Genomic DNA, 14,621 nt, shown 5'->3' on the forward strand with positions numbered 1-14,621 from the left:
CCATCACCTCCACTAGCTTTGTTCGTAGTGATGGTTTCTAAGGCCCACTTGACTTCACATTCCAGGATGTCTGGCTCTAGGTGAGTGACAACACCATCGGGATTATCTGGGTCATTAAGATCTTTTTTGTACAGTTCTTCTGTGTATTCTTGCCACCTCTTCTTAATATCTTCTGCTTCTATTAGGTCCATACCATTTCTGTCCTTTATCGAGCCCATCTTTGCATGAAATGGTCAATACTGAAATCAAATTGATTACATTCTTTGTAGCCAAAGATGGAGAAGCTGTACACAGTCAGCAAAAACAAGACCTGGAGCTTACTATGGTTCAGATCATCAGCTTCTCATAGCAAAATTCGGGGTTCATCTAAAGAAAACTGGGAAAAACACTAGGCCAGCCAGGTATGACTTAAATCCCATATGAATTCACAGTAGAGGTAATGAACAGACTCAAGGAACTAGATCTAGTTAACAGTGTGCCAGAAGAACTATGGACAGAGGTCTGTAACACTGTACAGGAGGCAGTGAACAAAAGCACCCTCCCAAGAAAAGAAAAGCAAGAAGCCAAAGTGATTATCTGAGGAAGCTTTACAAAAAGCAGAAGAATGAAAAGAAAGGAAAAGCAAGGGAGAGTGGGAAAGGTACATCCAATTAAATGCAGAGTTTCAAAGAATAGCTAGAAGAGATAACGAGTCCTTCTTCAATGAACAGTGCTTAATAAGAGAAGAAAACAACAAAAAGGGAAAGACTAGAGATCTCTTCAGGAAAATTGGAAACATTAAGGGAGCATTCCACCCAAAGATGGGCACAATAAAGCATAAAAATGGTGAAGGCCTACTAGATGCTGAAGAGATCAAGAAGAGATGGAAAGATTACAAGGAAGAACTGTATAAAAAATGAACTGAATTACTATGATAGTGTAGTAGCCAGACATTCTAGAATGTGAAGTCCAGTAGGTTTTAAGCAGCACTCCTGCCAATAAAGCTAGTGGATGCAATGAAATTCCAGCAGAACTATCCACATCCCTAAAGGAGGATGCCATCAAGGTTTTGCATTCATTATGTCAGCAAATCTGGAAGATCCAGGAGTGGTCACAGGACTGAAAAAGATCAATCCTCATCCCAATTGCCAAGAAGGGTAGTATCAAAGAATATACTAACCACCAGACAATTGCACTCATCTCCCATACTAGTAAGGTCATGCTTAAAATCTTGCATGCTAGGCTTCAGCATTATGGGAACCAAGAACTTCCAGATGTCCAAGGTTGGTTCAGAAAAGGAAGGGGAACTACAGATCAAATTGCCAACATTCACTGTATTCTAGAGAAAGAAAGGAAATTTCAGAAAAACATCTATCTCTGTTTCATCAACTATGCTAAACCTTTAACTATGTGGATCATTACAAACTGTGGAAAGCTCTTTTTTTTTTTTTTTGGAAAGCTCTTAAAGAGATAGGAATACCAGACCATCTTACTTGTCTCCTGAGAAACCTGTATGCAGGTCAAGAAGCAATAGTTAGAAACCTGTATGGAACAATTGATTGGTTCAAGGTGGAGAAAGGAGTACAATAGGGCCTTCAGCTGTTACCTTGCTTGTTAAACCAATTCGCTGAGGACATCATGAGAAATGCTGGATTGGATGAGTTACAAGCTGGAATCAAGACAGATGGGAGAAACATCAACAACCTCAGATACGCAGATGACATCACTCTAATGGCAAAAAGTGAAGAGGAACTAAAGAGCCTCTTGATGAGGGTGAAGAAGGAGAGTGAAAGAGCTGGCTTAAGAATTAAATATTAAAAAAACTAAGATCATGGCATCTATCCCTATTACTGCACGGCAAATGGTAGGGGGAAAAGCAAAAGTAGTAACAGATTTCCTCTTCTTGGAAGCTCCAAAATCACTGTGAATGGTGACTGCAGTCGTGAAATCAGAAGACAATTGCTTCTTGTCAGGAAAGCGATGATGAACCTAGATGGTGCATTGAAAAGCAGAGATACTACTCTGCTGACAAAGGTGTGTATAGTTAAGGCTATGGTCTTCCCAGTGGTCATGTACGATTGTGAGAGCTGGGCTGTAAAGAAGGCAGAATGCCAAAGAATTGATACCTTTGAACTGTGGGCTGGAGAAGACTCCTGAAAGTCCCTTGGACAGCAAGGAGATCAAACCAGTCAATCTTAAGGGAGATCAACCCTGAATATTCACTGGAAGGACTGATGCTGAAGCTGAAGCGCTAGTATTTTGGTCATCTGATGGGAAATGATGACTCATTGGAAAAGTCCCTGGTGCTGGGAAAAATTGAGGGCAGAAGGAGAAGAGGGTGTCAAAAGATGAGATGGCTGGACAGCATCACTGATGCAATGAACATGAACTTGGGCAAAGTCCAGGAGATGGTGAAGGACCAGAAGGGCTGGTGTGCTGTAGTCCATGGGGTTACAGAGTCCAAAAAAAAACTGGGCGACTGAACAACAACAATGGTAATTCTACATTTAACTTATTGAGAAACTTCTAAACTGTTTTCCACAGTGACTGTGTTGTTTTACATTTCTCCACATTCTTTCCAACACTTGTTATTTTCCACTTGGTGAGGGGGGAATGTAGGGAGGACATAGAATATCCGTCTTAGAGGGCATGATGTGTCTGACTCTTTGCAACCCCATGGATTCTATAGTCCATGGAGTTCTCCAGGCCAGAATGCTGGAGTGGGGAGCTCTTCCCTTCTCCAGGGGATCTTCCCAACCCAGGGATCCAGCGCAGGTCTCCTGCATTGCAGGCAAATTCTTTACCGGCTGAGCCACCTGAGAAGCCCATATTGTGGTTTACATTTCCCAAGTAACTAATTGTGCTGCACATTTTTTCAGGTGTTTGTTGACCATTTGCACGTCTTCTTCAGAGAAATATCTGTTCAAATCATTTGTTCATTTAAAAACTTGAATTGCTTTTCTTTTTATTATTTAGTATTACAAATTCTTTATATATTGTTCATACTAAACTCTGATGAATAATTTGTAAATATTTTCTCTCTTTCTATGAGTTGCCTCTTCACTTTTTGATAGTGTCTTTTGGTGCACAAAACTTTGAACAAAGTCAAATTTATGTTTTTCTTTGTTTGGTTGCACTTTTGGTATCATAACTAAGAAACCTAAACCAAGCGCCTAACCCAAGATTTATACCTATGCTTACATTTAGATCTATAATCCATCTTGAGTTAATGCTCCACATATGATGTGAGATAGAGGGCAGCTTCATTCTTTTGCCTGTAGATGTTTACTTTCCCTTCACTGTTTATACCTCGATGTGCTCTCATTTGACTCTGGTTTCCCCAGACCTCATATTGCCATCATCTCATTTGTTAGAACTGGATTGTGATTGATATTTATTTTTTCTTTATCAAATTATCCTTGCATTTAAGATACAGTTTAGCTGCTCATCAAATTATAGTTTAACTTTTCTCCTTCAACAATTGAAAATAAAACTCTTCTGCCATTTTTATTCAGTGCTGTTGTGCATCTAATTTTTGTTTAAGCAGTGCTACTAAAGTGTGATCCATGTGTGCATGTATGATAAGTCACTTCAGTCATGGCCAGCTTTTTGTGACCCCCATGGATGGTAGCCTGCCAGACTCCTCTGTCCATGGGATTCTCTGGGTAAGGATACTGGAGAGGGTTGCCATGCCCTCCTCCAGGGGTCTTCCTGACTTAGGGGTCAAACCCACATCTCCTGAAAATCCTGCATTACAGATGGATTCTTTACCACTAGTGCCACCTGGGAAGCCCCAAAAGTGTGATCCATAGATCAGTGCATATTTGTAAACTGTTTCTTACTAATTCTTCATGAAACAAATATAGAAATAAAGTATTACAACATTTGGAGTGAATTGATAGAAAATGTTAGGTATATGATATTTAATAATAAAATTTCCAATCACATGTCTTTGTACTCACTTCATCATTTCCAGTAGTTTATTCAGAAAAGTATGTCTGTGATATATAATATACAATGCAAAAAATATTTACAACAACCACAAGATGTGGAAAAGATTCTTCTCTGCAAATTATTTGAGAAACACTGCTTGATGTGGCTGGAAACTTTGGTAATGCAGATTCATGGAGACTTAAATCAAGAGGCCTCATAATCCGTGGTCCTGAGGACACCCGTCAAGACTGGAATCCTTGGGTTTACAAAAAATGGGCTACTATCTTCACAACTTATAGGTTCTTATTCTAAGTCACTCAGTATCATGCAGATGGGGAGAACTCCATGGATTTCAGTCTGAAGTAAGGATAGACTGACCCAGAGAAGTTGGCGTGGGTGAAGGAGAAGATGTGGGTTTCATCAGTCATGTTATAGAAAGAAATGTCACTATCCTCATAATCCAAGAAAATCACAATCTTTAGTGGACACTTTTCAATCGGGAGAGACTCTTTGTGGAAAATGCCTTGGCGAGAACAAGTGAGAGCCCTGTATTCACATCCCTTCTTCTCTAAGACGTTGAACTTCATCTTCTGTGGATCACTGAGTAGCTCACTCTTCTCTGTGGGCTCCTCATAAATGCCTAGAGTCCATTCATCAGTGTCCTCAATGTCCACCTCCCAGTAATGTCTCCCCTTAGTGAATCCTTTCTGATCAAGTTTGAGAAGGTTGCCACCTCCTTGCTCTTTACATAATACTGCCTGAGGTTCCTTTCTGAAGTCAGAATTGTTCTGATGAACATTTTCATGATTTTCAATCACAAGAACTGGAAGAAATAAAAAGGAAAGGATAAAGCCAAGACTGTATATTTCAGAAAACTGTTGTACAGGGGAAACTTTAACAAAACAGAGCAAATGTGTAAGGAGTGGTGAAAAGAACACCTCTCCTCTGAAGGTGTGTGTGTTGGGGGAGGTGGAGCTGGGCGGGAGGAGGGTTTGATGTGTTCTCTTGCTACTTATTCTTGCTACCCATTCTATGCTACTTGTCTTATCTTTGCCATGGTCAGTGTTTTGACAAAGTGCCAGTGTGTGCAGGATCTTGAAATGTTTACTGAAGAACGGTGTTCCTGCCATGTTCTCTGCAAATTAGTCCTATTTTCCTCAGTCACAGGCTCCCTGTGAGCTGACCTCTCTACAAAGAACAGCCGAATTGCTATTTTGAGCCCTTTTTACTTAGTGTGGGGTCTCCTCAGCTGAGGGGCTATGTTAATTTCTGTTTCAGAACCAAGTGGACCCCACAGACAGGGAAGCTTTGTCAGCATTTGAAAGGGGAGGCACGACCAGAGTAGCTAATCCTAGCAGCAGTTGTCAGTTCAGGCTAACATTGAATGCTTTTCATGTCCTCCTTCTCTTTACCAGAACAGTAGTGCCTGTCTCTTCAACTAGGAGAGGATGTTAGGAAGGATAAGCAGGGTCTCAGAGGAGATCTCAGAGGGCAGGTTAGAAGGGGGTCAAAAAGATAAATAAAGAACCACTTACCACGTTCAAACTGTTCCTTCCTCCAGTCTGAAAAAGAGCAACATGAACTGAAACCAGACCAAAGTATACCCAGGGGATGAAAAGGAGATAAGATGACTTTCCTGACTCATCACCTTCTCGTGGTGACATTCCCTTCCTCCTCAAAACTCCTCAAACTCTGGTAGTGTCCAGAAACTACAGGACAAGTAGTATTCTTTCTGTGCTCTCAGATTAGAAACCATCACATAATTCAGCCAGTAGCTGGGGCTGTTCTCCAACTGAAGCCACATTTGGAGACCCCAGGAGTAGGGTCTGATCCTCTACATGCCACTCTACTGTGCTCTCCAGACCTCTGTGGGCCTCCTCATTGATGATGATAACTATAAAACATATTTTTAATTTAATTCTATTCTATTCCTCCTCTAAACCCCTCCATCTATTTACAGTTTTTCTGGCCTATGATCTCCTTAGAGTTTAAGTTTATGACCAAAGCATTTAAATGAGCCCTTATTACTTTGACCCAGATTGTAATCGGATAGCTTGTATTTTTCTCCAGAGACAGATTCCTAGTGGGAAAAAGAATTGCATCTGCTTATGCCTGTAGCCAATTCTCTTATAACAGGCCTTGTGATTTTATTTGAAGATTGGGTTTTCTCACTGAATCTTGAGACAATAGGTAGATAAGGACCCATCCATAATTCTTGGCTGGAGCAGCTCTGTGGTTTCTCACTAAACTGCCCTCCCATCAGAAGTGTAGCACTCAGATACATGGAATCTATAAATGTATGAGTCAAGGAGGACATCAGAGATCATGTATTCCAGTCTCTTCATTTAAAGAGATAAAGACACTGAGGTCAAGAAATATAAAATAACCCAACTTCCCAGTTGTAATTGACAGATTTGGAATTAAAAGTGTCAAAAGTTGCCCTTAGTACTTTGTTCACTCCTTTAGAAACACAGAAACATTTCTCAGTATCTCATAAAAGAAAACTCTTAACAAAACTGCTTAATCAGCTTTAATCCTTGGGAGGAGTTCCTCTGACCTTCTCTTATCAGAGCACTCATCAGGCTGTGTGTAGTTGCCTGTTCCTGATTTCCTTCCCCCAGTGGACTTTAAGTTCCACAAGGTCAGAGATAATAACTTGTGCCACCAATATCTAGCATGCCTGGCATATAAAACTTGCATAGATATATATTCAAGGAATGCCCTAGTGTGTTTTTGAGATCCAATACCATATTCCACACACACACAAACAGAAACAAATGAGTTATAAGCCTACAGAATATGTAGACTCAGATTTCAGAAGGTATGCTGCTGCTGCTGCTAAGTCGCTTCAGTCGTGTCCGACTCTGTGCGACCCCATAGACGGTAGCCCACCAGGCTCTGCCATCCCTGGGATTCTCCAGGCAAGAACACTGGAGTGGAAGGTATAAAAATAGCCAATTCCCCCTACCTCCAGATAAACATATTTATGCAGAAGATATTAAAATATTTTGAAAAACTGTTTTTCAACTTTTTCATACATAAACCTTCTCCCTATATATTGAATTTTACTTTATTTCAAATAGGTAAAATAAGTAAAATCATAGTTAATATACTTTTCTGAATATAAAATATATTTTCTGATCTTTTAAACTTTTTTTGCAGAGTAAAAATGCTGACATAATATATTCTTTATTCTTCCCAGATCTCCTCAAAGTCACCCTGAGTTCCATCTTTCTCTTCTCCATAGGGGAAGGGCTAACAATTCACATTCATGCTGTGTCCTACCCCAGTCATGTAGTGGAATTGACTAGTCAGCAGTTATTTCTCCTTCATTATCAGCTCTGGAAAACAATTGGTTATTTGAGTCTCCAAATACAAAATACTACAGAGTGATACCAAATAAAAATTTCACAACTTTCAAGTGTGTGTATGTGTGTTTATATTTATCACTCTGCTTATTATGCTCAGAATACCAGAGGCATTTGGCAAGACGAGGACCAGAGGTTTACATACCAGGATATATCAGGGCCTTCTTCCAGTCTAAAACAGAACAAATACAGGAAAGACAAGATGAGACATTAATCTGCAACCTCAAATTTGTCTTCCTTTCCATAATTTCTCTTCCACTAATCATCATGAATCCTTTAGTCTTTTCTCTGAGAATAGGGAACTGAGAACTTGTTGGACGTCAGGGCATCAATTGACATGACTGAGTTGCTTACCTTTATTGTATAATGCCTTTCGTTGTTCTGAAAGAAACAACATTCAGTGAGAGACCCAGAACAGGTGTGAAAAGGGGTAAAAATTCTATACAGGGCATGAGAAGAGGTAAGACTCACCGAGATCTTCCTCAAGCTTCCCTGAAAGAGAAAGAGATAGAAAATCCATCAAATTGAGTTTTAGTTGCTCCTGAGCCCAGTGAGTAGCTAAGTGAACTCAATTTGACCTTCTCTTAAGGAGCCCATCATTAAGCAGGTGAGAAAGATTAACGAATATCTTTGTCAAATATAAAACGGCAAGCTCTAAGAAAAGTTATGTGGGAAGAATACTGGGGTCACACAGGAAGGCAAGTCCATGCTTCCCGGGAGTTCGATTTCTTAGGTGTTTCTGGAGCTTATTCTTGAAGGATAAAAAGGAAGAGACGATAAAGGAAGACATTTCTGCAAAGAGAAACAGGTTGGGGTACAGAGGCTTGAAAGGGCATGGTGTGGATTGGAGGCTTATGACCACTGCCCACAGATCTCCTAACTTCCCATGTGGTTTTCTCCTTTGCATAGAACTCCCAGTTCTGTGGAATTCTTGGCACCCTGTGTTTTCCTCAGGATTCTTCAACAATTTTTTATTTCCCCATCTACCCTGCACACACAGCATCTGCAGCTTTTCCAGGAACCTCTGATTTGACTTGCTGCCCGATTTACTTTTTAATGAATGTGCCTCTTCCTTTTCTCTCGCCACCTTGTCTCTTTCATGAGATGCTTTCTTCTTTTTCTCTACTTCTCCATTTTTGGCTTTATGTTCTTTCCAGCCAATGTAGCTGATCCCGATGAGGAGAAGTACCAGCACAGGGAGTGTCCCAGCCAGGGCTATCTTCCATGGAGACGTTCTGGGGAAGAAGGGCTCTGACACAGGCAAGTGGAGACACAGTGAGAGACCAACCTGGAGGAAGCCCCGCCCTCTCTCCAAGGCTCCCTTCAGCCCTTCACTCCTCCCTGCCTGGAAGACACCCAGCTCTGCCTCGGGGTTTGTGCCTGACTGACCTGGAAGGAAGATGGCTGACGCTTTCTCCTGGCCAGAGACAGGGTTCTGGATAGAGCAGGTCACATTGCCAAGAGAGCTGTCTGTGACCACAAGAGATGCCTCTACATGGAAGAGCCCATCTCCATCTTGAGTCTGATATTCAGAGAGGGATAGTAGCTTCTCTCCTGCCGTGTCACTCCACTGCACCCTGGGTTTGGGGAACCAGCCACCTGAGGAGCACAGAACTTGGATCCCGTGATCCTCAGGCCCCATCATGCGAACGTGAGGGGCAGAGCCCAAGCCTGAGGAAAGAAAACATGTCCCTGAGGCCTGTGGTCCCTTGGGGCTCAGGAGTCCCTCAGGCTGAAGGTCTAATTGTCCATCACTAGGCTGATAAGTTGAAGAAGGCAATGGCATCCCACTCCAGTACTCTTGCCTGGAAAATCCCATGGATCGAGGAGTCTAATCGGCTGCAGTTCATGGGGTCGCCAAGAGTTGGACATGACTGAGCGACTTCACTTTCACTTTTCACTTTCATGCATTGGAGAAGGAAATGGCAACCCACTCCAGTGTTCTTGCCTGGAGAATCCCAGGGACAGGGGAGCCTGGTGGGCTGCCATCTATGGGGTCGCACAGAGTCAGACAGGACTGAAGCGACTTAGCAGCAGCAGCAGCAGCAGGCTAAGTAAACTGAAGTTCAGAGTTCAAAACTGCTCACAGTCAGCATTAGGCTTACCTCTGATTCTGAAATCAATATTAAGTTGATTCTGAAATCAACTTAATGCTTTTGCACTGTACTAGGACTGAGAGAGCTTTGGGGTCATTCCAAGAAGAAAAAAGCATGGGGACAATCAAAGAAAAGGTGAGTTTAATTCTACAAGCTGTCTTCTGACTGGGTAAAAAAATATTTGAAGGTGCCAGTACCTATCTGAATTAATACAAATTAATAAACTTTTGAGATCTTTTTGGATACCAAAATATCTACAGGAAGATTGCCTCCTTTGGTGTTTAAAAGCAGAGCATGTGATTCTGTCCTCATTGTACAGTTTAGGAAGCTGACATTCTGCAAGGCAACATATGGAAGATCCTGAGAAATACCAGTCTAGGGATCCAAATGTTCTCAACATAGGTATGCTAAGTTAACATACCTATCACATGCAGCTCCACAACAGCTTCCCGGGAGATGTGACCATCATTAAAATGACACCAATACTGGCCATCATCAGAGGCACGAACGTGTTGGATCAGCAGGGCCACAGCCCCTCTTCCGATGGAGTCTTCCACCAACTCTGTCCTACCACGGTACTCCAGCATATGCTCCCCGTCTTGTTCCTGCCCATCCTGGTACACGAGCACCGCTGGGGAGAGCTGGGTTCGGTACCACCGGATCTGCATGTGGGCTGCACTCTGCTCGGAGGACAACTGGCAGGGCAGAGTGGCATCTGCTCCTAGTGAGACCTTGATGGGCTGAGCTGGTCCCATCACAGAAAACCCAGACGCTGCATGAAAATCAGAGACAGATTAGGGGAAGCAGTAGGGGAGGAGATGAGATGGTAGACCCACCTGCATTTCTTAATGTGAGACCCAAATGTATTTTTCTTATTTGTGTTTTTTGATATCCAGTTAAAGAGACAGTATCAGAAAATGTCATTATTGAGACCTCATGGCTGGTTATCTTCAAACCTGGAGTCTGAAAATTTCAACTTGAGGGGCCCCTTTTACTTTATGAAAGACAGATTCATGTCCCAGAAAGAATAAACGGTTTGTCCAAGATCATAACCAGCTCAGGGATCCTGAGTCCAAATTCTTTGTTTTCAAATTTGGGTTTTTGTGGCAGTGTAAACATTACAAAGTATATTTTAACAAACAGTTACATCAAATTTAAACAGATCACTAAGATCACTCACATTCAGTAAAGATTTAGATAAATATTATAGCTGTGATTTTTATGAGGTCTGCTCAAAGGATGTTGATGTGAAGGAGATCGCTCCCACCCTTCACCTGACTCGTCAAGCCTTCTGTTGGCAGCAGACAGAGCCATAATTTTCCCAGATATAACTGCCTTTGAGAGGGAGCAGAGTTGGGACTGGTGGACCTACTGTATAAGAAGAGCCACTGAAAACAAACCAACAAATGAAAGGTATGAGGGAAAACACTGACCTGGGGAGCCCCACATGGACACCCAGAGAAGGAGAGCGGGGAGAACACCAGCAGGAAAGAGGCCAGGAAAACCTGCCATCTTCTTCAGAGCAGAACATGGAGCATGCTGGAAGCACAAAACATTCATTCTGAGGATGCTGAGAAGGTGGTGAGAAGCCATCCGAGTGAAAGTTCTCAGAAGGAAAGAAAACAAATTCCATGTGCAAAGACTTACTTTTATACACAGGATTTTGGCTGTTTTCCCTTACAGACCTTGAGACAAACACCACCAACTCCCAACCGTTCCCATGGGGTTTTGTTTTTTTTTTTTTCCTTCCCTCTTTTGTTTTTCTGAAAACCGTTTCCCCAGCAGGTGTAGGAAACGGTAAACCGTTCTCTTGTGTCCTGTGGGCTTGCCTGCTTATCTATGGATTCACCACCTCACCAGGGCTCTCTTGAAATTGAAAACCTTGAGTTCAACGTTGAGAAATGAAGTCAGACTCAAAATTCATCCACTTTCCTCAGTCAAACTATTTCTCCCCTCCATTCACTTGTTCATTCATTCATTCATTCATATATTAATTTATTTTGACCACAAATACTCTTGTAGCTTAATTCCTGAAAGGGAAGGGAGTTTTCTCACCACATGAGCCCAGAGCTCAAGCCCTTCTTTTCTCAGGACCCACATGTCCCACAGACACACCTGCACATCCCCACATGTTTTTCTCACCATCCAGGTTGAACCAAGGGGGTTTCTGGACCAAGCTCCGGGTCTCCTTAGTGCACCTACAAGATCTGGCTCCAGACACAACGTGCACCTGGTTGTTCTCGTGGTCAGCATCCAAGGGTGTGGCTGCAGGCGATAAAAACGGCAGGTTTCTAACCCATTCCTCGATTAGGAGAACATTCTTAGTAAGGAGGACAAATAATGCTGCCAAGAAGAATGGGTATTTGAATGCCTCTTCTGGAATGGGTTTAATGAGAAAGTCTCAGCCTGCCTCCAGCACTGCTACTAACTTTGAAAGTGGAAGTAATAGTTCATCCCAGAGGACTTTGGACTGGGCTGAGCCATAGAATGATAGAAACTCTAAAGTTGCTTTGATCGACAGTGTTCATTATGGCTCCCTGCTCCCACCTGCAAAGGACAGAAATTGCATTAGCTGGGGAGAAAGAATCATCTTCCTGTATAATATCCAAGTCAGTTGGTCATCCAAATTCTTGATTCACAAATTTAGATGATTGAGAGGATAAACCCAATAGCAGCACGCTTCCTCCTACCACACCATAGCTGACATTGGAAGCCATGTGCAGAACTGCATGGGGGACAATAAGACATCAGGAATGGAGGACTCTGTGCTCTGAAAATATTAGGGCTCTGTTTCCAAAAAAACCTTAGGGTTCCCCAACATAGAATAGATGTAAAAACACAGTAATAGAGTGCCAGATACAAAATGCTCACACAGAGTTTTCTTCCCACTTCACAGTCTTTCCAAGTGTAATTCATGTTCTTTTCATGTCACACAAGATTTACAGATAATCAGGGACAAAAGAGGCAATTGAATAAATATTAATATGTAATTCTGGACAAATGAATACCAAAATCCTAAATAAATATTCTCTGGAGATAGGTACATTTGCCTTTTTTAAGAAATCAAATGTACTGAGATATAATTTGCCTACAATGGAATGCATGGCTTTAGAACATGCATTTCAATGAGGTTTCACAAATGCTTACTCATGTAACTACCACCTCATTGAACAATGGAACATTTTTGTCTCTTGAAATTTTCCTCATGTTCACTGTCCATCAATCCTTTCCAAAGGGGGAAAAAAAAAACAGTATTCTGATATAAATTGTGATAGCTTAATCTTGCCTACTCTTAGAAACTTCACCAAAACGGAGTCATACAGTATACACCCTTTTGTGCTTGGTTTTTTGGCTAAACAAAATGTTTTTTTGAGGCTCAACCGCATTGTGTGTATCAGTGCATTTAAAATTTTTTCTTGCCACATAATATTACACTGTTTGAATATAGGACCATATATTCTGGATTTCCTTCGGGACTGTCTCCCTTCCTCATACAGGCCCATCTCCTTCCACTCAAATTCTTTCACGCCACTCTAAGCAGCACTCCTCCATAAAACTATCCTGTCTTATTTGGGGTCTGACACCTACCTTATGGTTTAGGTCTGAAACACTAAAGAACGGGAAGGGAAAACTAAAGGAGAAAAGGAACTATCTGAAAATATTATTTGCCTCTTTTGTTTACTCTGAAATGTATGATACGTCTTTGTGTATATATTCTATCTCAAAATGTAGATAGACTAATATACATTTCCAACAGTTAGAAAAAAGTAAATTTTAAAAATTCACATACATATTTAGGCATTTTTCCCAATTATAGAGAATTGTTTGATCCAATTAATCTGTGAAGAATATTTAGAGGGAATTACATTGAATACATACCAGCATTTGTGTGTTTAAGAGAGAAAGGTGAAAAGGGAGAGAGAGGGAAAGAGCTACAAGGCATTATTAATTTTAAAGAGAAGTTTTTAAAACAGTGTGAACAGTATGATCTTGCTTGTTTGCAAAAAATAGAAAAATCATAGCAAAATAATAATATTTCCACTCAGATATATGTATTTCTGAGTGGAGCAAATAAAGGTGTTTCTGTCTATAATTTTGGTTCTTTCTAATTTTCAGGTTTCTCTAACTTAAAAAGCTAAAGAATAATGTGTGTATATAAAAATCTTTAATGCAAATATGAAGCATATTAGGAAGATTCACTCATAGGAGATAAAGTATTAGAGAAACAATCAGCATTCTTGGGAATGAAAAATTGTCTTTAAATAGAAAACAAATGGAGGTGTCAGCTCTGAGTAGACACTGCTGCTGCTGCTGCTGCTAAGTCGCTTCAGTCTTGTCTGACTCTGTGTGACCCCGTAGACACTGCTGAAGATCAAAATATTGGGTTAGAAAAAGGGAGTTATTACGTGGTACTTTAAATCAAAAAGATTTAAAAATTAGGAAATTTAGGTTGAGCAAATCCACCCAGAACTTCAGCATTCACCCAGAATGTTTCCCAAGATGAAAAGATAAGGGGCAAGAATCAGAAGGAAGGGTACTTCACAAAAAGCTGACTACTAGAGAAGAAGAGTCATTTATACATGAATTCTTGTAATGTTTTAGAGTTACAAACAAACAACTAAACAAAACACAAAACCTCAAAGTTCCAGGGTGCAGAAAAATGTGTTATGTACAAAAGAAAAAAAAATCAGATTCAATCATACATGTCATTCAATAATAATTACTAGAAAACAGTTGAATGGAGTCTTCATTTTTGTCAACAGAAATTCAATTAACAATCAAGTGAAAAAAACAAAGGGAGAATTTCATTCAAGTCAACTGAGGATTATAATTCAGAGACAGATTCAGAAGCTCTGAGAACTCTCCCACCTGTTAGAAGTTGAAAGTACACCGTACACATTTTTTTTTCCCCCATGTGCTTTTTTTTTAATATAAATTTATTTATTTTAATTGGAGGCACCACCATACACATTTTTAAGACAAAAGATTGTCATCAAAATGACATACTGACATCTTACATGAAAGTTCACCAGAGCTAGTCCAGGTAAGCATGTACAAAGCAAGTAGCAAGTCTCCACGATTCCTTACAGAGTCAGGAAAGAATGCTGTTCTTTTAAGAAGTTACATTGCTAGTATTAGAAGAAAGGAAAAAAATTATCATATAGTCAAGCCAGCATTCTCACCTTTGAGGAGGTCTTGTTAATGTACAATGCAGAAGCACAGTACATATTACAGGGGGAGGAAA

General features: G+C 40.8%; 1 protein-coding gene across 1 annotated transcript; it reads right to left on the reverse strand.

The window, feature by feature from the left end:
• Positions 1-3,930: 3,930 nt before the first annotated feature.
• Positions 3,931-11,739, reverse strand: LOC104984091 (butyrophilin-like protein 1). The gene is made up of 10 exons (XM_010833707.1): positions 11,519-11,739; positions 10,810-10,915; positions 9,798-10,148; positions 8,670-8,951; positions 8,331-8,531; positions 7,752-7,772; positions 7,635-7,661; positions 7,426-7,452; positions 5,448-5,474; positions 3,931-4,735 (listed from the first exon to the last, which is right to left on the reverse strand). Exons 1-10 carry the CDS (start codon positions 11,627-11,629, stop codon positions 4,236-4,238), a joined length of 1,653 nt encoding a protein of 550 aa, XP_010832009.1. The 5' UTR covers positions 11,630-11,739; the 3' UTR covers positions 3,931-4,235.
• Between the last annotated feature and the right edge of the window lie 2,882 nt (positions 11,740-14,621).

This window comes from Bison bison, unplaced genomic scaffold (genome assembly GCF_000754665.1).
Source record: "Bison bison bison isolate TAMUID 2011002044 unplaced genomic scaffold, Bison_UMD1.0 scf7180017863863, whole genome shotgun sequence".
Classification (NCBI taxonomy): Eukaryota; Metazoa; Chordata; class Mammalia; order Artiodactyla; family Bovidae; genus Bison; species Bison bison.

Coding starts and splice junctions, on each gene's coding strand:
- LOC104984091 (XM_010833707.1), bottom strand. CDS start 11,629: ATGCTGACCACGAGAACAACCAGGTGCACGTTGTGTCTGGAGCCAGAT. Junction 7,773..8,330: donor AGAGGCACATTCATTAAAAA/GTAAATCGGGCA, acceptor TTTCTCTTTCAG/GGAAGCTTGAGGAAGATCTC. Junction 4,736..5,447: donor GAAGGAACAGTTTGAACGTG/GTAAGTGGTTCT, acceptor TATTTCTTCCAG/TTCTTGTGATTGAAAATCAT.